The sequence below is a fragment of the Paramisgurnus dabryanus genome, chromosome 14 (assembly GCF_030506205.2).
Source record: "Paramisgurnus dabryanus chromosome 14, PD_genome_1.1, whole genome shotgun sequence".
NCBI classification, from domain to species: Eukaryota; Metazoa; Chordata; class Actinopteri; order Cypriniformes; family Cobitidae; genus Paramisgurnus; species Paramisgurnus dabryanus.
Window position 1 is genome coordinate 36,331,391 of NC_133350.1, and position 27,903 is coordinate 36,359,293.

The 27,903-nt window shown below is 41.3% G+C and overlaps 1 protein-coding gene across 1 annotated transcript in view; it reads right to left on the minus strand.

The window, feature by feature from the left end:
• znf831 (zinc finger protein 831) overlaps positions 1–17,315 on the minus strand; it is a 43,504-nt gene extending 26,189 nt beyond the window's left edge. Inside the window, exons 1-3 of the mRNA XM_065273057.2 lie at positions 17,284–17,315; positions 16,665–16,843; positions 11,215–15,458 (exon numbers count right to left, since the gene is read on the minus strand). Coding sequence (XP_065129129.1) covers positions 11,215–15,412 — 4,198 coding nt within the window. The 5' untranslated portion in view covers positions 15,413–15,458; positions 16,665–16,843; positions 17,284–17,315. The remainder of the gene's footprint in view (positions 1–11,214; positions 15,459–16,664; positions 16,844–17,283) is intronic.
• Between the last annotated feature and the right edge of the window lie 10,588 nt (positions 17,316–27,903).

Here is a 27,903-nt window from a genome sequence, read left to right on the forward strand (position 1 = left end):
TCTTCCGCCACATGCGCTCAGCTTTTCTGCATTGTCTCTTCATATTTTGCACCTCTGTTGAGTTTCTCCAAGGTGATTTTTGCCTGCCATTCTTCTTCCTGACTTTTACAGGAGCAATATCATCGATTGCACTCTTAACTTTCGAATTAAAGGAATCAAGGAGAAAATCAACAGAGTCTGCAGATAGGCTTGGTGTTAAAGATATAGCCTTCATAAATAGCATACTGGTGTTCTCATTTAAGCATCTCTTTTTGAGAGACACAGATCTAGTTTCAATAGTAGGGGAGATTAATATATCAAAGAAAATAAAGAAATGATCAGACAGTGCTACATCCTTAATAACAATTGATGAAATGTTTACACTCTTACTGATAATTAAATCAAGAGTGCATCCACGATTGTGTGTGGGTCCATGTACATGTTGAGTCAGATCAAAAGTATTTAAAACAGCTGTGACATCTTTTGTCATAATGCTTTCTGGCTTATCTATGTGAATGTTAAAATCTCCAGCAATAGCAAAACAGTCAAACTCTGAGGAAATCGTTGATAACAGTTCTGTAAAGTCCTCAAGAAATGCTGGAGAGTATTTTGGGGGCCTGTAAATAATGATAAGTAGAATGCGTGGGGTACCTTTCAACACAATACCTAGATATTCAAAAGACGGGTAATTCCCATATGACACTTGCTTACATTGATAGACATCTTTAAAAAGAGCAGCTACACCTCCACCTCTCCTAGCAGTTTTGCAGACACTCTTAAAAGTAAAGTTAGGAGGGGCTGTTTCATTAAAGACTGTTGCACTGTAGCTTTCTTCTAGCCATGTTTCATTTAGAAACATAAAATCCAGGTTGTTTGTGGTTATTAAGTCGCTGACTAGAAGTGATTTAATTTTAAGTGAACAGATGTTTAAAAGTGCTAACTTAACAGTACTAGTTTTTTCCCTAACAGAGATCTTAGTTTGATATGTAACAGGCAGCAGATTAGATTGATTTGCCACATGGTTTGATACAGCCTTGGGCTTTCTATCATGTACTAAAACAGAAATAGAGAAAGATATAGGCACACTGAGTTCCTGCTTGTTATTTATACAATTGAAAGTATTAGTATTTTCATAGCAGGAACCCGACACAAATCACTGAGAGCCATTATCAGTTGTTTTTGGTTCACCTACAGTAGATGCAGGAGGGTGTGTGCCTTGGCGTAGTGTCTGAGACCGAAGAGCTCTCACAGGGCGAGGAGGGGGAACTGGGCCCACTGGTTTTGGTGGTTGTGGGGCTTCCCGTTTTCTGGTTGAAATCTGGGGGCTTGCAGCAATAGAGTGGGATAGTTTAGTTCCAGCATAATCCAGTTCCTCCATTTTTCCGGAGAAGGTCAAAAGCAGGGATGCTGGAGAGAGGAATGACATATCTAGTGAAGAGTCCTGTTGCTCTGATGTGACCGGAGGCTGTGATATGTTGTCCTGGTTTCCCTGGCTGTTTTCCAGAAAGTCGTCCTTGGGTGCTGAATCTTGGAACAGTTCTAATCTGACACAGTCTGACTGTTGTGAGCTCTGTGGGCAGGACTCAGCCGAGATTGTGTCCATGAGCAGTGGTTGTTGTGGCTGCGTGGTGTTATCTCTGTCCTTGTGGGATCTGTCAATGTCATGTCCATTCAGGTGCTGAAGACTAGTCCTGTGGTCATTCATACTCTGTCCAGGTGTGTGTGTGCCATTCAGGTTGAGTGGATTGGCACACACTGATGAAGGATGATAAAGGGAGAAATAGATATTTTCCTTTAGCACTCTTGCACCCAGTCTGTTTGGGTGGATGCCATCCTGTTTAAATAGTTGTCTCTGACTCCAGAAAAGATTGAAGTTGTTGATAAAATTCAGTCCATTTATGTTACAGGTTTTTTGCAGCCATGTATTAAATCGAAATCGATCGAAATTAAGTCACAACCTCGAACTTCGAATAAAAAAATAGGATCGTCGATGCTGCCACGCCCCCATGTCACGTCCGGTCGGCTTGCCAAGCGGCAAAAAAAAAAAAACTATCAGAGGTGCCTTTGAAAACATCTGTCCAGTGGAACGCGTTTTATATTTTAAACACGAGGGATGTATTGCTACAACTCCTTGAAATGCATATCATAAACAGGATTACTACCTAGTGATCTGACTTCGGACAGAGCGCAGCTCTCTGCACGTGCGCGAGAGTGAGAGCGGCGCCAAGATGCAGCGGGTTATATTTTAATCAAAAGCGATAGTTTGCCTCAGCTCGCATGAAACGCATAAAACTGAACAAATACGTAAGGATTAATACTTTAGTTTATGTTTAGACTTCGGACAGATGCGAGAGGGTGTGCACGGGAAATAGAGAGAAGCGCATCTGCTCATGACGTGCTGGTTTTGTTTCAGGTGCTAGAAGGAGTCCAAGACGCACGCATTAAGTCCAGGTGCGTGCAAGAAGGAATCCTCTCTCTACAAGCTCTCCTGCGTAAAGTGAAGCCCAAGCAATGTGCATGTTATTCTGAAACTATAATCATAATAATAAATAATAATGGCATGGCATTTTTATGTCCTTCAAAATTTTTTTTAATCGAGAATCGAATTGAATCGTGACCTTAGAATCGAAAATGTAACCGAATCGAGACACCCCTAATAAGGATTGATTCATATATTCTCATTAATATCAAACATTCATTAAATATTTATGCGCCTGAAGTTGTTTTTTATTTTAATAATAACTGACTTTAAAACTTTATTTATTGCTGTCAGTAGTGATTGTCAGACTAGCGCACATGGATTTAGCGGTTATGAAGGCCCCCCTCCAAGCCTGAGGCCCTAGGCATTTGCCTACTCTGCCTATAGGTAGCGCCGGCCCTATTATCGGGAATGTTACAATATGAATAAAATAGGACCATTTGGGAACATTCTGTTAATGTCCTAAGTGTCCTCTCTGTAACATTCTCATGTGACCACAGAATAACTAGCATGGGATATCCCCCTACAGTCATTTAGGAAATGTTTGTATCTCACCAAAAGTGGACCATGTGGGAAGGTTTTGTCACTGTTCCAAACATCCGCTCGTTCTTATATGACCATGATATAACCAAAATAGAACATCCCATAAAGTAAAATAAGGAACATTGAACTGCAGCTCTTGAAGATGATATGCTAGGAATGTGCCTAATTTTATATAAAGGTTAAAATTGTTGGTCCCCTTAAGATAACTTTTTGGAAACATTGTGAAAGCTTGCAATAACATCAACCTCTATGTGGGCATTAATTTATTATATATTAAAATACACCTATATCATTGCTTTAAATTAAGCATGTAATATTTACAAATGAAATAGGAAATGCTTTCATATTTAGGTTTGTTAGGCCAAGAGCAACAGTAAGGGAAAACATTCTTCTTGAATGTTGAATAGATCACACCTGGGATAGTTATATTGGAAAATGATTTGTGAAGTTGAATTATTCCTGTGGGTGGAAAATGATTTTCATAGAAGTGAAAATAAGTCGTTTAGAATATTCTGCTTGGACTTCATCACATAATTAAGCTGTAAGAGAAATAAAGTCATCTGTTCTTAAACAGCTATTCTATTATAGGAAGAGATTGAAAATTATGACCTTCTGTCACCACCTGGTGGACAGAAAGTGTTATGTTACCTGTGCTACTTTCATATACACACTCTCAGAAATAAAGGTACATGAAGATACAAAAGTCATTGGGGCAGCACCAGTCATAAGTCTTATATGAACAACTGCTTAAAGAACAAAGACAACAGAAAGGACTAAAACTCACTCACATTATCAAAATAACCATTCAACCAAAAACTCTAAAAACACCCAGTAAGTCTTTGTCTGATATACAATCATGCACACTGACTCATTCATGTATTTTTTTACATTATTTATTACATTGTTTGTATAGCCTACTGCACATTGACACCCCCGTTGTATTAACTGTGAATTAAAAATATTTTCTAAGTCTTATTTAATTAGGGGTCAAGCCCAGAATGGGCAAGACCCCTATTGGGATTGTTAGTTTTCTTATTATTATCTATTATTCTTCTTCTTCCGCCATTGCGTCTATAGCAGCCCATAGAACCGTACGTAGGAAAGTTATGAAATTTGGCACACTCAAAGAGGACATTCCAAATAGTCATCACACCAAATTTGGAGTGTCTATTGGCGCTTTTCCATCGCATAGTACCCCACGGTTAAGTTTAGTTTGGGTCGGGTCAGCTTACTTTTGGGAGCTTTTCCATTGGGTGCAGTACGTAGTACCGATACTTTTTTTCGTACCACCTCGGATGGGGTTCCAAGCGACCCGAGCTGATACCAAACATGACGCAAAAAACAGTAGATCACTGATTGGTCTGAGAGAATCGTCACGTTATCGCTATAATGTAAATATTAGCTTTAGCTTACTGCTAGTAAAAATGTTGTTATCTGTGTTCTGCTTTAAGTTTCCAAACACCCTTTTAGCAATAAAAAACATCCGCAAGTTGAGAATCCGGGACACCATAACAGTTTTTTCCAGACTTGCAGTTTGTGGCGGCACATTCGCGACGTGCACGTCCGCATTATATATGCTTAAATGCAACCTGAATGAGGCTCAGCAACCCGTCGACTGACGCCACGGGTCGGGTGTTTGAACAGAAACTGTCATGTGAGACAGAGGTAGTTATAAACGCGATGTGCAAACATCTATTTGTGGTGGCCAATTTTTTTTTTTGGTGCAGACTGAGAAATAAATGAATGTATGGGAATGTACAACAACGCTCTCACGTGTATGATGTCACAGCAGTAGGCAGCGTAAATATAACGACACGCCTATAATCCCTCCCAGCATGAAGTGATACTAAACTCGATGGAAAAGCTAACCACGCCAAAGTGAGGTGAGCTGACCCGACCCAAACTAAACTAAACCGTGGGGTACTATGCAATGGAAAAGCGCCATATGTCAAACCCTGAGGCTGTATCTTTGCCAAAGTTAAACGTATTCACACGACACTTTGTAGTTTTGATGGCAGTCATGACCTGAGGGTTCGTGCCCAGTTTCGTCACACCTACTGTTCACGAGAATTGAAAAATGGCTATTTTTGCTTATAACTACTGCAAACTTGAGTCTAAAATTATAAATTTTTTAGATTCCTTGAAGCATGCCGAGTCAAACGATACCAAAATGTTTTCGGTCGGCCATTTTGGGGGTCGGCCATTTTGAATTTTAACTTTTTTTGTCGGAAAGTTATGAAATTTGGCACACTCAAAGAGGACATTCCAAATAGTCCCGACACCAAATTTGGAGTGTCTTTGTCAAACCCGATAGCGCCACCAACAGTCCAAATTTTCACTTGCATTTTTGGTTGTAACTGCTGACCCATACGTCATAGAAATGCAATTATTGTTTCTTCTGATTCCTTGGCTCATGCCGATTCGATTGCACCATATGACGTCATTTCCGTTATGCTAATTATTTCGATATTTTTAATTGTTTGTAAATCCTACTTTTTCGAACTCGTCCTAGAGCTTTTGTCCAATTTGCGTAAAGAATGGGTGTTCAGCATCTAGAGACACTCATGGCAAAAAGTTATGGAATTCGTGTCGATTTGCCAATCCGTTTCCATATACCGCGTCATAACATTTTACGTAGAGGGAGAACAAACAGATTTGAGGCTGTATCTTTGCCAAAATAGTTTTGATGGCAGTCATGACATGAGTGTGCGACGTGCGTGCACAGTTTCCATCACAGTGCCACATAGTTTTTACGAGATTTGAAAAATTGCTATTTTTGCTTATATCTAATTATAACTTGATATTAAATTTATGGATTTGAGGCTATATCTTCGCAAAAGTTTTGCACATTAATGTGTGCATTGCCAGTGGTTCAGTAGTTAGTGTAGGTTGTCTACAAATCGGAAGGTTTGTGGTTCGGACCCCAGCTCCACTTGACCAAGTTTTGAGGTGTCCATGAGTGATAACCCCAACTGTTATATGTCATGAACTGAGGGTGCATGGAACGGTTGGTCACGAGATTTGAAAAGAGATTTGCAAAATTTAGTCTAAAATCATGAAATTGCTATTGTTAGATTCCTTGAGGCATGCCGAGTCAAACGATACCAAAACGTTTTGCCATTTTCAATTACAAAGCATACCAACTTCTCAAACTCTTCCTACAGCATTTGTTTGATTGGCTTGGATTTGATACACACAATCTAGACTCTAGACAAAAAGTCATAAAAAGATTTTGATAGACCAGTCAGTTATTGTATAGCGCATGAACAAATATGATGTCAAGCACGCCGAAATGGATTTGAGGCTATATATTTGCAAAAGTTTTGAATATTAATGTGCGTATTTCCACTGGTTCAGTGGTTAGTGTAGGTTGTCTACAAATTGGAAGGTTGGTGGTTCAAACCCCAGCTCCACCTGACCAAGTGTTGAGATATCTTTGAGCGAGACATCTACACCCCAACTGCTCCCGATGAGCTGGATGGCTCTCGCATGGCTGACAGTGTATGAATAGGTGAATGTTTCACAACTTGTTAATGTTATGAACTGAGGGTGCATGGAATGTTTTGTTACAGCGCCACCTATTTCATCAGCAACATTTTTTGAAAGCCCTTGTAAACTTTTCAGTGCCCCCTAGTGGTTAAGAGTTTTGAGGCTTTATCTCCAGATCGCTTTATTGTGTGTACATCATATTTGGTGGGTGTCATCACAATCATGACCTGAGGCACCATCTTTTGTCTCGGTGCAGTGCCCCCTAGTGGTCAAGTCATTTGAGGCTATATCTCAACATTGCTTAATAATTAATATATCAAATTTGGTGGGTGTCATCACAGTCATGACCTGAGGCACCATCTATTGTCTCGGTGCAGTGCCCCCTAGTGGTCAAGTCATTTGAGGCTATATCTCAACATTGCTTAATAATTAATATATCAAATTTGGTGGGTGTCATCACAATCATGACCCGAGGCACCATCTATTGTTTTGGTGCAGCGCCACCAAGTGGTCTCAAGATTTGAAAAATTGCTATTTTTGCCTTAATCTACTGAAAACTTAGATCTAAAATCAAGACAGTCATTACTGATACTTCATTCTGTGCCCTTTTTGGCTTGACCCCGGCATCGCTGCTTTGCAGCTATATTTATATAAAAAAAAATATTATTTATTTTATTATATTATTTTATTTATTTTTTTATTATTTATGTTTATTATTGCCTCTTAGATTAATTACTTTTTATTGTAAATCTGGTTTGAAATAAATATTGTCTCCTATTAGAAATACAAATTTTAAAGGGTTCTAGTCATGACAAAATATTTCTTCATGATAAACTTTTTAGACTTTTTCTTCATGATAAAATATGTGACTTCGCCCACAGTCATATTAGAAACATTGTAATAAATATGACCAACAGAGGACCGTGCTGGACCATTCTGTTAATGAATTAAGTGTTCTTTCTGTAACGTCCTTATGTAACAACAGAAGGACCAATTTGGAACGGCCCTACAGTCAAATTGGGAACGTTTTTATATGACTGAGCGAGGACGGCTCTCCTGATTTTGCCAAGTGGTTGATGTCCTCAGGACAACATTATGTTGACCCTGGGACAACATTTTACTCAACCTCACATATTTTAGAAATAAGTTTACAGTTTGTTTTAAGTTTAAGCTTACAACCAGGATTAGCGGTTTCTAGACCATTGTTTTTAACTTATCATGTCCTGCTGATTTTAGGGTTTGGTTATGGTTAGGGTTTGGGGTGGGTTTAGGTTTTATTTAGAAAAATGTTGTCATTGGATCAACACAATCTGTTGCCTGAGGACATCAACCACTTGGCAAAATCAGTTCGAGAGGACCATGTGGGTGCGTTCTGTTAATGTTCCAGATGTCCTTTCTGTAACGTTGCTATGTGACCACAGAATAGCCTATGAAGAATGTCCCCCCTAAGGGCATATCAGGAACGTTAAGATATGACCAAAAGTGGACCATGTGGGAGCTGAAAAGTTATGAACTTCTGTCACCACCTGGTGGAGAAAAAGTGCTATCTCACCCGTGATATTTTCATATACACATTCTCAGGGGCTATTACACTAGGTATTAAAATGTGTTTTCGTTGATCGGATCACAAGTGGACAAGAGAGATGCATTCCGTTTACACCTGGTATTTAAATCTGTATCCTTTGTCCATTTTCGACCGCATCTGTCCTAATTACTTTGAGGGGATGGTTTGTGGAGACTTGGGCAAGTCCCTCTGGTTTCGTTTAAAATTACGGATTTAAATTGACGGGTTTAAATTGACGCAAACTAATATTATGTCAGTGTCCGCTGCTTGTGTAAACGTGCTGCAGAGTGTTTTTGTACATGTATATGTAAGTGCTTTCATCTAATTTTTCAGCGCATTTGATGAAATATGATTGCGCAACTTTCACATGCTCGCAAAATGAAACTAATGAAAGATGCCGCTTAAGTTTTATCAATGAAAGCCTAAAGATAGCACTGTCCACTGTGAGTCCTCGCTAGAAGTCAAAAAGATGTAATACATTGTGTTTAGTACCACAGATTAGAAAAATAGGTGGAGAGTAGGTGGTCTCGTGTGGCTGTTTGAACACATTCGACCACATGCGTGTTTGCACCACAAAAGCAATCCGGTCGAAAGTGTTTTTGATTACCTCTGAATGTGGTCCAAAGTGGACGATGAACACTGTTTTACACTCTTTAGCATCATCCACTTGTGATCCGATTGATGAAAACACATCTTAATACCAAGTGTACACAGCCTCTCAGAAATAAAGATACATGAAGATACGAAATTTGTCACTGGGGCACACCTTTTCAAAAAGTAAAAAAAGCTAGTTTGATTAACTTAAAAATTTACAAACACAACTTTGTGCATAGCTATATGCAGGGTGCGATTTGTGAAAAAAACAGAGGGGGGATGTTTTCATAGGCGTCTTTCGGTGACATTTCGTCATGAGTCATTTTGTAAACACCACTTTTAACTTCTGTCCATAATAATTTTGACTGTTTTCAGTGGTTATGAGGAGCATGAGAGAGAAATTTGGTAATCATTGTCCGACCTAACAAAAATCCGTTAAAATTTTAAAAAATATATATATTTCTAATTAAAATATTTTTAATATTCAGACATGTGCTCTCAGCTCACGAGCTCTCATTGGAACAAACCCGAACCTCACTGTCTGCTGAACTTGCGCAGAAACATCAAAATATAAACAGCTTTTTAAAATGGTTTTAAAACAAAAAAAAAAATTTATAATTCTTGACAAAATTAGAATATAGTAAAAGTTGTTTTTTGGAGAAAAAAAGGTTTTAGGTGGGCCTGTTGAAAAGTGGGTCTGTGCCTGTGCCTGAGCTACAGGACATCGTCTTTCCAAAAATAACCTGCGCGAATGAATGCGCCTCTGTCCACAGCACATTTCAAAACATTTTAATTCATAAAAAATTAATCATGAGAATATGAACTTCATCACTGCATTTGCAGGAATTGTAAAATCTTTTTTCTTATTAACTCATGAAGCAGCCTAACGCAATATTTTTACTCTATAGCTTTTCTCTCCCCACACATATGAACTGTGATCATGCACAACGAAAAAACATGCAAGAATTAAATCTTGAATGGCAAAACTATATGGCACAATGTAGTGTCAACTTAAAAATAAATATGAATTATGTATTGGTTGCAAAGTTAAACCATTACAGTAGAAACAGCTTTACTGCTGCTTTTAAAGTAATAAACGTTAACTTTAAGTTACACTGCGATTCTGTGCTACAGTGAAATGATAGAAAATACAGATGCATTACGTTAGTCACGAACTGGACGCGCCCAGGCCTCGCTAATCGCCTCATTGGCGTTTATCATATGGGTAACCTCGGCCATTCTCAGTGGTGTGACTGGGACAATAACACTGCTTGTCATCATAAACAGATAATCAGATTGTGATGTTTATTCCTGCTTTATTAATATGCTGCTGAATAGCTGCCTTCCTTCGTTTCGACACACAGCTCCAAAACCATCTCGCAAGTGTTGATAGGCCATTACTCGTGAGGTGTAAACGGGTGTGTAACCAATCAGATAGCGCCGTAGGCGTGACATTGAGCAAGTCTTCAGAGTGAATACAGAGAGGCTGCGCGGCAGCTATATCAGAGCCAGACAAAGTAGCGCATTTTAAAATAAAATTGACTTTAATCAAACCACGAATCCGTGAAAAGTTTTGTGATGCGTCTCGCCACGTCTGTAGTATCACTGATCACTTTGAGAGGGGGATAAATTTATCCCCACCGGGGATGAAAATAATTAAGCAGAGGCAGGATTACATTGACCAGAAAGGGGGAAATCCCACACATCCCCCCAGCAAAGCAAGCTGCCCTGGCTATATGTGAACTTTTTGCCTTAAAAATATTATGTGAATGAATCTACTTAAAATAGCTGAAACATCTTAATTATAGCATGTGTCAACTGATGTCAATCCGCTAACTTAATCCATTCGAGTTAGGGCTATGTGAATAATTTGTGTGTCAAGTTTAAGTAATATTGCTGAAGATTTCCAGTTTTCAGCATACTTTGCATCGGACTGGATGAGAGTAAATGTCAAAATAAAGTGTTAGTTTTATAGATTTTTCATAAAATGATGCAAGCTGTAAACAGGAGGAGAATTAATGATGTTTAGGATTCTGTTGTGTTGTTTTAATGAGTTTAAAACAATGAGTTTTTGTTACATTCGTGCTGAAGAGTCGAGCATTTGCTTACGACAAGAAAGTTATTATATCTTAATATAATTATCTGGAGTGTTGCTTTGATCAAAAGGCGTTACATTAATAATACCAGTGCACTCATAGGCTGTTGTTTTTATTCCTAAAAAGTAAAACATTTGAAATTAAAATAAACATACTACAGTCAACTATTTTAATTTATTAAACTATTACTAAACCATCTATTATCTTATATATAAATCTATTAAACTATCTATCCATTTAGTACTTTATTAAAAAAAAACATTATTTGGATTTAATAGTAAATATGAAAAAAATATCAAAATAGGCAGTGATAAATGTGATTTTTTAAAAGTTAGTCCAAAGTATGATTTTCTCGCTGCAGTGTATATAGCTATTGTATATTGCTCTGTCAGACGCAAACACTTCACTGCCCCTGTATCTAAAAAGATATGACAACATTGGATAGTAAATATAAAAGAATGTGCTCCCACCTGTAAATATATCCAGATTATCATGGTGTGTATGGACAGGAGTATTTCCAAATTCAGAGTTGTCCTCAGTAATGGAATTAGAAGTCCTGTTTGGTGTCACGGTGTAGGCTTTAACATTTTCAATGTAGTCAACATGAGTCCGTCCAAAGTCCTTCTGAATTTCATGGTGTGTAGTTGTTTGGTGTGAAGAGAAAGTTTCGTTCCTATGGGCTCTAAGCTTGAGCTCACCTGTGCTACATGTTTTCATTTCTTCTGTAGCTGAACATGCAGCCCAGCATGACTTGCTCTGATCAGGTTGTGTTGTGGAGATTAACACTTTTTGCATCTGTTGTGATTCTGTGAGAGTTGTCATTTGGATCATTTTGTCAGCAAAACAAGATCCATTTTGTGAAGTTGTCAGACTGTTCAGTTGAACCCCTTCAATATCTCTTAATAATGTGACTGGCATGAGAGGCCTTGTTTTGTTAGCCTCCTCTGGATTAATATTTTTTATTGTTTGTGTGTGATTTGAATCTATTAAACAAAACTTTTCTTTTAAAACAAATTTTTCAATATTAAGTTCTTGTTTCGTGTCTGATTGATCCTGGCTGAAAGTAACTTTAGAGTCTAAATAGTTTACTGTATCTAGGTTACGAACAAAACTGTGATCTTTGTTGTCCTGTTTCTTGTCTACTAAATCAAGTTCACTTAGTTTGTCACCAGACGCTTGATTGTGATGCAACTCTGTGGTAACATTAAACCCAACAGATTTTCTATCGTGGAAATTCTTTGGTATCTTATCTGTTTCATTGAATTGTCCTGTTGAGGCTGAGATATGAAACTTTTTCTGTGGATGTGACCAAGATGAAACACATGGAGTGCCGAGGTTTGCACTAGAATTATGTATTGCATTTTGAAGGTTTGAAAAAGTAGCAATTTGTTCTTTGTTTTCTGAATTAACCATGTCCTGTGTCACACCCACAGTGGTCACATCATCACTGTACACCTCTTGTGAAAGAGATATTTGATTTGTGCAAATGCTAGTCACAGAACAACTTTCTGCTGGCTTGAAATCTATTTTTTCAATTTGAGGCTCTATTAGTGCCAACTGTTCATCAGAAATCAGCTGCATGACAATCTGAAGATCTGCTGTTCGTACATAAAATGTGTTTTGAGCCTGGGACTGTGTTGAACCACTCCAAAGTGTCACTTTTCCCTCAGAATGGGAGCTTTGAAAGTCATCAGTAGCCATTTTAGAGGAAGTAAATTCTGTGTCTTCTGTAAGCCCAGAGGGTTTCTCAAATGTAAACACAGGGGGGACATGGTCATTTTGAATTGTGGATGACATAGTTGCTGAAGGGTAGATTTGTATAGTTGTATTAGCAGATCCAGAACAACTTACTGATGTGAATGACTGAATGTTCTCTGAAGTTTTGAGAGGATGAGAGGATGATACAGGATTGGTTGACTGGTTTTCCACCACATCCTTCGTACAACTACTTTGTTGTTGCTGCACTGTTGGAAGTGCAACAGGTGAAATGTGTGAAACTGATGTAGGTTTGGTTGGCTGAAGCTGTGTCAAAACTTTAGATAAAGTGTTTGTTTGATTCTGCAATGAGGAGAAATCTGTGTGTATCGAGGTGGTTTCACACAATTTACATTGCTTACTCTGTTCAAAAGGTGGGACTTTTGAGAGACCCTGACTCTGTTTTAAGTTTGGAAAAGCGTTCTCTGGATGACATTGAACTGTTGTTGGATGGCTTTGACTGAATCCTGGAAGGGTTGGAGAAGAGCAGGACGTCGACACTCCATCTGCAGAAGAAGGAATCTTTAGTTGGTACTTGGGAGGAAAGCTGGTCTTGGCTTCAGGCAGAGTAAAACTATTGGTTGAAACAGAAGGTGTGGCAGATGTCCCCTCCATATTGATCAAACAAAAAGCAGGGCTGGTTGTTTTACACAACAACTGATTTGCCTTTGAAAATTGTATGAAGCTGTTCTGTGCCTGAAGATTTGGCTTGTTGCCTTTTTGTGCTGGACCTTTGATGGAACTGTGTGTTCCACAAGTTGACGGAAACGGTTTACTCATTAAACCCCACAGATTTGCATTTACCTGTCTAATTGAAGGACCTGTCATAGTGGGCATGTGCACATTGCTCCCAGTTCGCTGTTTCTTTCTCTCTGATGGGATATGGAAGTCAGAGCTTTGAGTATTTTGTAACATCAACATCTGCTTGGGTTCTTCTACTGTTTTCCCCAGAGGACTTTTCAGAAGAATGTATGAAGTGACCTGGTTTGGTTTCTGTGCTAAAGACATCTCGGCAGTTTGGGGGTTACACACAAAAGAACAGGAAGTAAAGTTTGGAGACACAGATACACTGTCTCTTGGTTGGCTAACTTGAATTTCCAGACTGTCTGTTTGCTCAATGCTAGATGTAGTCTTTTTGGTCTTAAGAGGACTGTCTCTGCCAGTGTTGTAGAGCTTCCGAAATGTTCCACCTTTGTATGTGTGCCATTTTGTGTAGTCAAACTTCTGTGTTTTCTTCCTGTAGTTTCCTTTTATATTTGTCTCTGTTCCAGTGTCAGTGTTGTCTCCATCTGAGCTAAGGCTACTAATACTACCTCTGTCAACCGAGGATCCGTTTAAACTTGACAGGCAATCAACTGCTACCTGTCTCACTAGTGAGCGATGAATTGGTGCTTGTTGGTCTGTTGATCCAAATAGGTTAACATGCCCTGCACTACATCTTCTACTTATATTTGGGTTAACTGCTCCATCACTATTTTTGCCACCCATGGTAAAAGGTAAAGAACTGCTTCGTGTTAACGGTGCATGCTCCAGGCTAGTAAAGTCCTGTGTAGGCATAGAGCTGTAAATATCCCCGCCTCCTCTGTCTTGTTTTTGGGAGCTTGCGATATGTTTGCTGCTCCTTATTTCAAAATGAAAGGAATCTTTATAAGTGTACGGCACAGGAAGATCAATGCTTCCTTGCTTCGACAATACAGTCTTCCTTGGACGGACATTTTCCAGTTGTTTATCCTCCACCAAAACACTGTTTTCATGAATAAGCTTTGAAATACGTTCCTCCAGCTTTTGTTTCTCCTGAATAGATACATTGCTTTTGATGTCATCAGGGCTCATTTTTAAGGGTGCTTGGGAGGCACATAGTTCTTGATGTTTCATAGTGGTTTCTGGTAATGATTCCATACTAGGATCGTGTAAGCTTAACCCAGGACTGCTGGATGAATGAAGCTCACTGCTATCACTAAAACCAGAGTCTGTGCTGTCATGGCTCTGAGACTTTCTCCGGGATCCGGGAGACTCCCATGGCTTAGAAAATAAAGCTTCTTGCCTCTGAAGGGGTGTCCGGTTTGAAGTTAGTGGTACATGCCCATTTTCACCTGAGGTGCTTCTGTTTTTGTGAGCACAACTGTCTTTACTCTCAAATGATAACTCCACATTTTTGCTTGAAGTATTGACTTTGTCCTGCAGTGTTAGTGTTGTGCTAAATCCGTCCATGGCAGTCTTGTGTAATGGCCATTCTGTGCCAGACTCTATGCACTTGTGCACTTGACAATGAGTTGTCACTGTCACTGCAGGAAAAACCCCATCAGTGTTCTTCATATCAGCTGAATCTTTACCGTGCATCTCAGGAGATGAACTGATACAGTTTTCCTTTGAAATATCTGTGCTCTCCTGACTGCTGAAAGAGCCCTTGTCAGATTCACTGGAGAGGCGGGCATGAGCCTGGGTGCGCTTGTGTTTATAAAGGTTACTCTGTGTCTTAAAAGATATGCCACAGGTGGTACAGGGATACGGCCTTTCTCCTGTGTGGCAGCGTAGGTGTTTCTCGAGCACACTGGGTTTCAGACAGTCCTTACCACAGTGTGGACAAACATGCTTTCCGATAGACTTGGGTCTGGATGAGGTTGCTGGAGCACTCATCCTTTGTTGCTGCAAATCTGTAGTGCTGGCTATATGCAATGTCAGAGCGGGCAGAGGCTGGTTGCTGCACATTCTTGGCACAAACAGTGGTACAACCATTGCATCCTGCAAGGCCCCAGGTGGAGCATGACGATATGGTTGCAGTCCAGGGGCAGAACCGTTGTGGACATACATTGTTGTTAAAGGGGCCTTTACATGCATCTCTTCCTCTCTCTGAGTAGACACTGAGTACTGATTCTCAGTAGCTCTCACAAAGGTCTGCTTGCTAGTTGCCATGGTAACACAGCCCCTGTGATGCTGGGAGACGGAGCTAGCTAATTACCTAAAGAAAGAAACAGTTTTTATTATTCTTTTTCTAAGACCTTCACTTCTTCAGATCAAAGAACCCGATCCCCTGTTTGAAATGGAATGCAGGTAATAGAATGCTGAAGAAAACACATCTTATTACAAATAAACAGATCATTACTTGATCATTAAAGTGGACAGAGTGGGTAGATGGTATAGAATATTTAACATAGTATCAGAGAAGGCTGGTTACTCTGGGTTTTAAAAGAAACATTAGTGCATGGATGTGCTAATGTTTCTAGTGAAATTCAGAAAAATATTATTGTGGGTCTAACAGGAATCTCATATTTACTGCAAACACATGGTCAACATTTGCATATTGCAGAAGCATCGGAGGAGTGAAAAAAACGTGGTGGTAAAGTTATGACTCATTTCTAGAAAGATAAAATGCTAACATGATAGCATAACAGATGAGCTCCAACCTCAAAGACTAGAATTTTTTACATTCACAGGAATGTGCAGGTCCACATTTGTTAAACAAAAACACCTTCACTTTGTGAATATTAGACTTTAAAAGTCTATTATTTGGCTTTCATTTTTCCTTTCAATTCCTGTTAAACATGATTGCGGATTAATGATCACACTTTCCCCTGCAGGGGCTATTTTTGTTTTTATAGTAAAGACTTACTGTTCTCATTCGAAAACCCCTTTTTGTTTAGGTGCATATTCTTAAATATGCTACATAGTGTACAAAATTTTCTTTAATATACACTGTAAACTACTCCTTAATTTTTAAACCTCACTAAACAGCCCAATTTAATTTGCCAATATATATATAGATACAGTATATCTATCTATACTTACATGATTGCATGTATAGTTTGTAGTTGTCTTCTGGTTTACATGGTAGATATATAGTAAATATACAAATGTGTATTCTCAATAAAATCCTATAAGCAAAGCATTTTTAAACCGCTTTGAGAGCCAAGGGATTTTACTTACATTGTTATAAAGTACATCTCAATGTTAACTTCAGCCCTTAGTTCCTCATGCAAATAAATAAAGTAAACTGTTTACAACCCATAATTATTAACGATACATAATTACGTATATGTTCACATGCCTTTATCTGAATTCTTTACCTTCAAATGCATCTGACCAATAGACTTATTAAAGCTATCCTTATCAAGCACATGAACAGATCTGTAAATCCTTTAAGACAGTGCAACCACAGGTCACTCACCAACACTTGAAACACTTGGAACACGGCAGCATCTAAAGGTTGCCCATTTAAATCCACTGTACGGAAATCCACTGCCTGCCTATGGAACAGTGTGAGGTGAAATGAACTGGTAGAGACATGTGACTGTGGCACTCTTTCACACCACAGAGGCCCTTGGTTCCTCTTCCTTGGTTCTGTTGCTGGTGGAGGAAATACAAACGTCACTCATGCAAATGACGGTGACAACACAATGTAAAAAGCACATAATGGTGTGAGTGACAGAGAGAGAGAGAGAGAGAGAGAGAGAGAGAGAGAGAGAGAGAGAGAGAGAGAGAGAGAGAGAGAGAGAGAGAGAGAAACGTTCAGAGTTCATTTGTAAACAAAAGAACCCAAACCAAAGTTAAGATCATGACACAAAATGGAGATCCAAAGAGAAGTGTTGAATAAGATGGACACAGAGAGTGAAGAGAACAGATGAAGGGAGGGAGAGAAAGATAGCGAGAGAAATACAGCACAACACGACTGAACTGAAAAACAAAATCCCTGCTTAAAAGAGGAAGTGCTGTAAACATGCAGACCCACCTCAAACAGATCATTTCACCCACACATTCACAGACACAGTACGGTTTGGTGTACGTACCTAACTCCTGTTGCAGGCTTCTCACTCCTCTAGTCACCCACACACTCACACACTGAGGAGGAGGAGAAACAGAATTTGTTACAGTGTAAAAAAATGTTGTGCATGTTTTTGCTTATTCATTTATTAGAAATGTTAGCTGCTACTCATCAAGTGGCTCATGTCGACGACCCCCAATAATCAACCTTAATACTATACATCAGCAACCATCTGTGCTAAAAGCTACACCCGAGTCATGGAGGCCTCATTAGATAGTGTAAACAAAAGCAAACCCTCAGGAGAAATAAAGAAGTAGAATCTGTTATCATTCTTTGATAAATAGGCCTTCAGTCTCTGTTGATTCAAATCTATAATTACTTCAGAAAGGCTGTCAATATCAGAATAATTCAGCTTAGCTGACATAAGCAAAACTGACAAAAATACAACTGACTAAAACAGTAAAATAAATCTGCTAGAAAACGTTCTTTAAAATGAACTTAAAACAATCCTTTCTGTTTTGCATTTTGAAGTGTGAAGAACAGTTTTTCTGTGGATGTTAAGAAAAGGATAATCTATAGGCATCTGGTTGTTATAGCAGAAATAAGCAGTGTGATCAAGATGCGAAGCGGAGGGTTTTTGTCTCACAATGAAGTAGGGGTGTCACGATTCTCCAAATCCTTGATTCGGTTACATTTTCGATTCTAAGGTCACGTTTCAATTCGATCCTCGATTTTTTTTTTTTAAAGACATAAAAATGCTATGCCATTATTATTTATTATTATGATTATAGTTTCACAATAACATGCACATTGCGTGGGCTTCACTTTACGCAGGAGAGCTTGTAGAGGGAGAATTCCTTCTTGCACGCACCTGGATTTGGGGAAAAAACACACACAAAATGACAGATTTTCAATATAAAAAGTGATTGTAACCTGGATTTTTTTAACCTTTTTCACAGTTTTGGGCATGTCAAAGATTGGTAAAAACATTGTATTTTAAAGCATTTTTAGTTTTTGTGTAGCACAGTTATTATTTTTTTTCTCCCTCATTTATTGTTAGTGGCTGTTTTTGCCCCATTTTTTGGCTTACATTTTGTGTTTTATGGAGTATAACTCCATAATAAAAGCATATTTGCATATGTGTGTGTGCGTGCGTGCGTGCGTGCGTGCGTGCGTGTGTGTGTGTGTGTGTAAAAAAAAAAGATTTTCTGTAAAAATCTTCTCTGCATTAGATTTCTGAACATCATCTATTATGAACACAAAAACAACTTCAAATAAACTGAACAATGAACTCAATAACACACACACACACACGCATGTGCGCGCACACACACACACACACACACACACACACACACACACATACACACAATACTATAATTTTATTATGGAGTTATACTCCATATAACTCAATGTACAAGCCAGAAATTAAGCTCTGTTTTTGCATAGGCCTACTAAAGGGTTAATAGTGCCACATGGTGATCAACAGTAAAAATGACAAATTTGACCTCTTAGCAAAAGGAAAAACACCAAAATTAAAAGGTGTCATAGCTCTGCAATCAAAAAATGTGGTTATAATAGAAGTCAATGGGGCAAAAACAGCCACTAACAATAAATGAGGGAGAAAAAAAAATAAAAACTGATGCTACACAAAAACTAAAAATGCTTCAAAGCCAATGTTTTTACCAATATTTGACATGCCCAAGACTGTGAAAAAGGGTATAGTTAAGTGTACTCAATTATGTATTAACCTCAACTTAACATCTATTTGATTACACTTCAAGTGTAAATAGTATACTAAAATGGAACAACTTTTTTTAAACTTCAAGTGCACTAAAAACACTACAGAAAATCAAGATTTATGAGTAATTAAGCACACTTACAGTACAGTTGGATTGTATTGCCATTTTAATGGAAATACACTTAAAAAGCCATTGCAGCACAAATTATAGTTGTGTTTAAGTACATTTTGTGCATACTGCTATCATACTTATAATTACTATAAACCAGTGGTTCTCAAACTTTTTCAGTGTGCGGCCCCCCTTGTGTATGGTGCATTCCTTTGCGGACCCCCCAAAGAAAATTTTCGACAAACTTGTTCCAAAAGGTAACATTTTAATTAAACAAAACATATTAAATTATACAAAGTAGTGCTGTTGGTTAGTAGCCTTATTTTCTAAGGTTTAATTACACAGAATTCATGATAAATTAATGTATTTTATAAAAAGTCATTAAACTGGGGCCCCCCTGGCACCATCTCACGGACCCCTGGGGGCCCCGGACCCCAGTTTGAGAACCACTGCTATAAACTATGTTAATTAAGTATGCCTTTGTAATATTTCAAGTGCTCTACAAATGCACTTCCTACCTATTTTTTTTTTAAGTGTCCCACTATGACAATAATAATGTTTTAAAGAAAAGTTCAATTACAACCTAAACATCATAGTGTTAGGACTCTGCCTTAATCTTGTTGGTAATTATATCTAGTTTTGTATGGCAGGGTTCTAACAGTACATGTTTTGTGTGGGAGAACGTGGTTTTGGTATTGTTATATTAAACCACGTTTTTCCAGTGTCTTGTGACTTCTTCCCTGCTCCCTTGTATTATCTAGTCTTTGTTTTTATGTCTTGTTTAGTCTAGGGTTCTGTTTTCATGTGTGTGTGTATATATAATATTTATATATATATATATTCATTTATTTATTTATATATAAATATATTTATGGTTTTGTCTTGTTTGTATTGTGGTTGTCTTGTGTTTGTATGTGTTTTACAGGTTCACGTGTGCTTCCTCACAGGTGTTCCTGTTCAGTGTGATTGCCTCCTCTTGTCTTCCTCACCTGTTGCTTGTTATCCCCTCGTCTGGTCTGTGTATTTAATCCCTGTGTCTCTAGTGTGTCTTGGCAGGAAGAGTTAAAAAATGCTGTAAGGCAAAATGGAGAACAAGACATTAGTAATATATTGGTAAAGTCTCCTGGGGACAAGAGTTGGGATCTCCTATTAAAATATTTGGGAAAAACAAGATTAATTAATAGAGTCTGAGGAATTAAAAAGAATGATGTGTAATTATAGTATATATATTATTATTATTGTTATGTTTTTTTTTTTGTTTTTTTTTTTTTCTCTAAAACAGTTAATGTTAGTATAGATCTTTAGTCCACACTCCAGATCAGTGGGTGGCGGTAAATGCACCCGAAAGTTGTTTGCCAACCGCCAATAAAATCAAGAGAAGAAGAAGAAGAAGTGTCTTGGCAGATCCGTTTGTCTATGTACGCCAGTGTTTGTGCTGTGTTTGTACCTACTAGTTTCTTAACCAGCTATTTCTAGTCTTGTCTTGTCGTTGGTTTGTTTGCCCGTGCTCTACTTTGCTCTCTCTGCTGCTGTGGTCGATCTGGCTGCTCACTGAAGACTTTGAGACTGTGTTACCAGTTCTAGAGAGTCATCATCCGCCAGTGTTTTGAGGGTGTGGAACCCAGTTAAGTGGAGGATCCTTCTCCCGTTGTGTGTGTGTGCCCTATCTCTCTCATCCACCGCTCGTGTGGCAGGAGCCCGAGCGTGTGCGGAACGCAGTGTGCAGAGTGTGCCCAGTTTGCCATCTGACTCGTTATTTCCTTAATAAATATTTCTGTTAATCTGCTCTGGGATCCCTGTGTGTTTTTCGTCCCTGACAGAACGGATCTGCCAAGACTGGATCCTGCAGATATGGACCAACCTAAGCAGAATCCAGCTGACAGAGCCCGTCGGGCTCAACTTTTACACGGTTGTCATCAGCGGGGAAGAAGGTGCAGCGCTTTTGTGACTGAGTTTCTATATGCCATGGGAGGGACCGGATTAGACTGGGAGGAGCTCAAGATCGCCTTCAACAGTGGCCTCGATGAGCCTCTCAGCCCTAACGAGTTCGGCATGCGGAGGTCCCTGGGCTTGATTGAGTTGATGAACTATGCCATGAATCGTCCTCAGCCCGGGGTCTCAGCCGAGGTTGCTTCCTCTAACCCATTGCCACCGATCCCAGAGGGTCGCGTCGTCGGGATGGTGGTCCCAGAGAGATCAGCACCCACCACATCTAGCTCCACAAGCTCTGCCCAGCCTGACAGCCTTCGAGGGAAGCGCGAGAGGCGGATCTCGTGGGAGTCGGCGTCCGAGGGGTCCTCCACGGATCTTGCCACTCCCACCACGGCGCTCATTCCACCTGCCCCGTACTCTGCTCCGCGTCCCAAGAAGAAAAAGAGGAAGAAAGGTTCCTCAATTCTCCAGTCAGCTGCCGCCTCCCCGGCCTCTGTTTCGCTGCAGCCCCTGCCGTCTGCGCAGCCACCGCTGCAGCCCCTGCCGTCTGCGCAGCCACCGCTGCAGCCCCTGCCGTCTGCGCAGCCACCGCTGCAGCCTCTGCCGTCTGCGCAGCCACCGCTGCAGCCCCTGCCGTCTGCGCAGCCACCGCTGCAGCCCCTGCCGTCTGCGCAGCCACCGCTGCAGCCCCCGCCGTCTGCGCAGCCACCGCTGCAGCCCCTGCCGTCTGCGCAGCCACCGCTGCAGCCCCTGCCGTTTGTGCAGCCCCCTGTCATTGCCCCTGTCATGATTCCTGTCTCGCCGCCGCTGCCGGCCGCAGCGCCCCCTGTCACTGTTCCTGTTTCCCCTCAGCCTTCAAGACCAGACTTTGTTTTTCCCAATGTTTCCTCCCCTAAGAACCCTGCTAGGCCTGCCCGGCCTCCACGCACCCAACCCTCAGCTATTCCCCGGGGTCAGAAGGCTTGTCCTGGTCCCAGTCCCATCCCTCCTCCTGTGAACGTTGTTGTTCCCCCGCCCCCCCTCCCTTGTTTGTTGTTTTTGTTGTCCCACCCTAACCCTCTTGTTGTTCTGTCTTGTCTTCCTTTGTTGGTGTTTGTCATGTTTTCGTGGATAGTGTCCAGTGTTCAGTCTGTCTTGTCCTGTGTCTCTCCTTGAGGGCCGCCAGGGGGCGTCCCTTGAGGGGAGGGTCCTGTTAGGACTCTGCCTTAATCTTGTTGGTAATTATATCTAGTTTTGTATGGCAGGGTTCTAACAGTACATGTTTTGTGTGGGAGAACGTGGTTTTGGTATTGTTATATTAAACCACGTTTTTCCAGTGTCTTGTGACTTCTTCCCTGCTCCCTTGTATTATCTAGTCTTTGTTTTTATGTCTTGTTTAGTCTAGGGTTCTGTTTTCATGTGTGTGTGTGTATATATAATATTTATATATATATATATTCATTTATTTATTTATATATAAATATATTTATGGTTTTGTCTTGTTTGTATTGTGGTTGTCTTGTGTTTGTATGTGTTTTACAGGTTCACGTGTGCTTCCTCACAGGTGTTCCTGTTCAGTGTGATTGCCTCCTCTTGTCTTCCTCACCTGTTGCTTGTTATCCCCTCGTCTGGTCTGTGTATTTAATCCCTGTGTCTCTAGTGTGTCTTGGCAGATCCGTTTGTCTATGTACGCCAGTGTTTGTGCTGTGTTTGTACCTACTAGTTTCTTAACCAGCTATTTCTAGTCTTGTCTTGTCGTTGGTTTGTTTGCCCGTGCTCTACTTTGCTCTCTCTGCTGCTGTGGTCGATCTGGCTGCTCACTGAAGACTTTGAGACTGTGTTACCAGTTCTAGAGAGTCATCATCCGCCAGTGTTTTGAGGGTGTGGAACCCAGTTAAGTGGAGGATCCTTCTCCCGTTGTGTGTGTGTGCCCTATCTCTCTCATCCACCGCTCGTGTGGCAGGAGCCCGAGCGTGTGCGGAACGCAGTGTGCAGAGTGTGCCCAGTTTGCCATCTGACTCGTTATTTCCTTAATAAATATTTCTGTTAATCTGCTCTGGGATCCCTGTGTGTTTTTCGTCCCTGACACATAGACTCGTACTTTCAGTGCAATATTATTATAGTTTATTTTTTAAGTATATTTCATCTGTACTTTTATCCCCATTTTGTTATACTTAAGCATGAATGTTGCTATAACACTACAAGTGTATTATATATCAATTCAGTTCAAATGCACACAAACAGATTACAAAATGCATTTAAAAAAGGATCTTTATTATTGACACAAAAGTTACACACAAAACACAGAAAATGGGGAACCTTAAACCAGGGGCGTAGGCAGAAATTTTATTTTGGGCGGGCCGGAGCAAAAGTGAGTGGGCCTATGTTTATCAGAATAAAATGACTTAAATAATAATTAAACCTTAGAGTGGAAAAAAAGAATAGACAAACTGCAAAAACAGTGACATCTTTACTTTTCAATTTTTGGCGAGTCATTAATAAAACACTGTCTAAACATGTTCAACCAACAGAGCTCAATAAAGGCTGGACAAACCAGGTTTATTCAGGCTAGTCAGCAGTGCAAAAACAGTTCACCTGAAATAAAGTAGGCTAAAAATAAATTGAAATGACGAAAACTCTCAGCAAATCATGGTTTGAAATAAATAACAACACACTGCCTAAGTTATGTTAAATCTACCATATACAGTGCAATCAGCCTGTTGGAAATTAAGCTTTTGTGCCAAAAATAGCAACTCATTTAAATTAAACAATGTAACCCTTACGAAAATTAACCATGGTTTTACTACAGTTAAGACCAAAAAACCATGGTTACTAGACTTTTACCACAATAAAACCATGGTTAATTTTCGTATAAGGCTGGCACATACATCTATACACAACACACCACTTAGTTAAATCACTTCACGAGCAAAAAATAAGGAAATGAGTTAAACAACATGCCTACCTTTGTTGTTTTAATTCTACAAAACAAGACGCAAATGCCTGGGTTTGATGTTGAAAACAGAAATGATCTCATTATAGTCCAAAGAGTCACAGAGTTCTTTTTCAAAAAACAAAAGGTTGTTGAGGCGGGTAGTAACTCATGAATGCAAATTGGGTTGTGAAGGTGGTTCATCAATTGCAGTTAGATCGGCGGGTAACCTGTGTCAGACTGACCGGGAGAGAGCACTGGAACTGCCGCCAGGGAGCAGCGGGCAGCCGGCGCCACCAGCGTCTGAAGAACTGGGCTGGTAAGACTCGGTAGATGGAGGCAGTGGCGTATCTTCTTCATCAAATCTTGCTTTTTTAAATAACACATTAAAGAAACTTTAGCCATTATTGTGGCAATGTTAATATTAGCTAAAAAAGCAGTTAGCAAAGTTAGCTGGCAGACTGCCAGAGCCCGCCGGCCGCCGTCCCCCACAGAGTCTCTCTATCAGAACTCCTAGCAACCAAGCAACCAATTACGTTTCGGAAGCTTCCTACAACTTGTTTCAACAATTCCATTTTATTTAGAAAGCAAATTAAACACACACCAGTCAACAATAAATCCGGTTTATGTTAATATATTTTATTAAATACATTTGAATAATAAAAATAAACTAAAAATGTATTTTGGTTAAACTTGCCTGGGCGGGCCAGGGAGTTATGTGGGCGGGCCAGTGCCGCCCTGGCCCATTACTGGCTACGCCCCTGCCTTAAACAGTCGACTTTCTTTGAAATGCCGGGAAGAGAACAATTGCGAACAACTTGAACTATATGCACATCTAGCTCTGACTTTAACTACTAGAGGCCTTGTAGCTGTCATTGTTGCACTTCCTCCGTAGAAGGGCCAGGATCTCTGCCACCTCGGTGTTGGGGAATCACTCACCTCAGGGAGGAAGTGACGTTTTCAAAAAGTCTTAGGAGGAATACATATATATATATATATATATATATATATATATGGGATGTAAAGGGTATGTAAATGGATAAGGAGATTTAACGGGTTCCGTCAGTGGTCGTTGGTCAGCCATCGGCTAGGCATCACGTTGAAGGGCGGCCAGTAGATCAGTGGCGTGTGGCCAGTAGATCACGGCAGCCGGAACGTCTCGGTTACGGATGTAACCCTCGTTCCCTGAAGGAGGGAACGGAGACGTCACGTCGTGACCGACGAATTGGGAACTCGCTTAGAGAGACCAATCTGCTTCGAATACTACTAAAACGCCAATGAACTTGGCATTGAGATATTTGCATAATGCTGGCGCCGCCCCGCCAGGTGCGTATATAAGCAGCAGGTGCAAATAGGGAAATTAGCTTCTTTTTCGCTGAGAAAGCCGGAAAGTGTGACCGGCCGTAACAGCAGGTGGCAGCACCTGTGGCGACGGGACGTGACGTCTCCGTTCCCTCCTTCAGGGAACGAGGGTTACATCCGTAACCGAGACGTTCCCTTTCAGTCGGTCACTACGACGTCACGTTGTGACCGACGAATTGGGAATCCCTACCAAAACGCCACTAGGGGCTGACCTCTTCCAGTGACTGCGTAAAAGCCCTCCGGTTCCACTTAAGGAGGAGGAGGTAGGTTTTAAGGCAGAAGGCCGGGCACTAGATGTTCCTTTAACCCCACAGAAGTGCCAGCGACTGGGAAGCGCTCTACCTGAGTGGGATAGTAACGCTGCGGAAGCCACCACCCGTCTTAAGGGCTAATGGTGGGCGAAAGTCAACCGTAGTTGAGGAAAAATGACAGCCGTGGCTGTGTAAGCAAAGCAGTGCTCTGCTAAGGGAAACGTGGGCTGGTAGGATTAACCCCATGGAAAAATACTCACAAAGGAACCCGGTGGGACACAATGTGGAGCCCGAGCCAACACGTAGGTTCGCGAGGATGCAGCTAGTGAAGGCTGACAGCCAATGCTCCGCAACAAAGGCTGCCAAGGCAGCGGAGGAAGAACAATTCAAACCATTACGCATTTTTGTTCTGAAGGCCTTCCATACTGACACAGTTATGAAGCATCAGTTGGAGGCTGCAAGCCGACCTGCGAGACTGTTCTCCGTGCTCCCCCTGGTGAGGAAAGAACACGAGAGGATACAGGCTCGATACGAACACTGTAGAATCTAATGAACGTATTAGGTGTCGCCCAACCAGCAGCTCTACAGATGTCTGTTAGCGAGGAACCACGAGCTAGAGCCCAAGATGAGGCAACGCTCCGTGTGGAGTGCGCTCTCAAATTAAAGGGGCAAGGAATACCCTGAAGATTATAAGCCAGGGCGATAGTATCAACTATCCAATGAGACATCCTCTGCTTAGTGACAGCTTTCCCTTTCTGCTGGCCACCATAACAAACAAAGAGCTGGTCTGAGGTCCTGAGGCTTTGCGTGCGATCCACGTAGAGTCGCAGTGCGCGTACGGGGCACAACAAAGCCATGGTTGGGTCTGCGTCCTCCGGAGGCAGCGCTTGCAAGCTCACCACTTGATCTCTAAAAGGAGTGGTGGGAACTTTGGGCACGTAGCCTGGTCTGGGCCTCAATGTTACGCTTGAGGCAGCAGGACCAAACTGAAGGCACGAATCGTCAACAGAGAATGCATGTAAATCCCCTACTCTCTTCACTGAGGCCAATGCTAGCAGGGTCAGAGCTTTCATTGATAAAAGCTTCAGACTCGCAGACTGCAAAGGCTCGAACGGGGGGGCCTGAAGGGCTTTCAGCACCATGGACAGGTCCCAGGGAGGAATAGAAGGAGGGCGCGAGGGGTTTAGCCTACGAGCGCCTCTTAAAAATCTAATAACCAAATCATGCTGGCCAACTGATCTGCCGTTGATAAGTGTGTGATGAGCAGAAATAGCAGCGATATCAACTTTAATGGTGGAGGGTGACAGCCTACCGTCTAACCTATGTTGAAGATATAAAAGCACGATGTTAATAGGGCATTCTCTGGGGTCCTCGCGTTGCGAAGAGCACCAGGTGACGAAAAGGTTCCATTTAAACGCGTAAGCCCGTCTCGTGGACGGAGCTCGTGCCGCGTTGATTGTGTTAGATACCGCTTGCGGTAAATCACCTACACCTTGCGCGCGCTCAACGACCACACATGGAGATCCCACAGGTCGGGGCGCGGGTGCCATAATGTGCCCCCTCCTTGAGAAAGAAGGTCCTTCCTCAGGGGAATCCGCCAGGGAGGGGCTGTCGCGAGGAGCATTAACTCTGGAAACCAATTCTTGCTCGTCCAATATGGGGCGATCAGTAAAAGGCTCTCCTCGTCCTGCCTGACTTTGCACAGCGTCTGTGCAATTAAGCTCACTGGGGGGAATGCGTATTTGCGCATCCCCCGAGGCCAGCTGTGTGCCAATGCGTCCACGCCGAGGCTGCCCTCGGTTAGTGAATAAAATAGGCGACAGTGGGTATCGTCCGGCGACGCAAACAGGTCTATCTGCGCACGACCGAACTTCTTCCAAATTAGCTGGACCGTCTGGGGGTGGAGTCGCCATTCGCCGGGGCGCGCAGCTCGAGAAAGCGCGTCCGCTGCTGTATTGAGCGAGCCCGGAATGTGAGTGGCACGAAGGGACCTCAGATGCTTCTGACTCCAAAGGAGGAGATGACGAGCGAGATGCGACAGGTGACGGGAGCGCAAACCGCCTTGACGGTTGATATACGCAACGGTCGCAGTGTTGTCGGTGCGTACTAGTACATCCTTCCCTCGCAGCTCCGTAGCGAAGCGTACAAGTCCCAGATATACTGCCCACAACTCTCGGCAATTGATATGCCAGTGCAACTGGGGTGCTGTCCACACCCCTGAAGCTGTAAGCTCGTCGTACGTGGCACCCCAGCCCGTGTCGGACGCATCTGTATGTACAACAGCATGCCGAGCGATCTGTCTCATGGACACACCGGACCTGAGGAACGCGGGGTCCGAC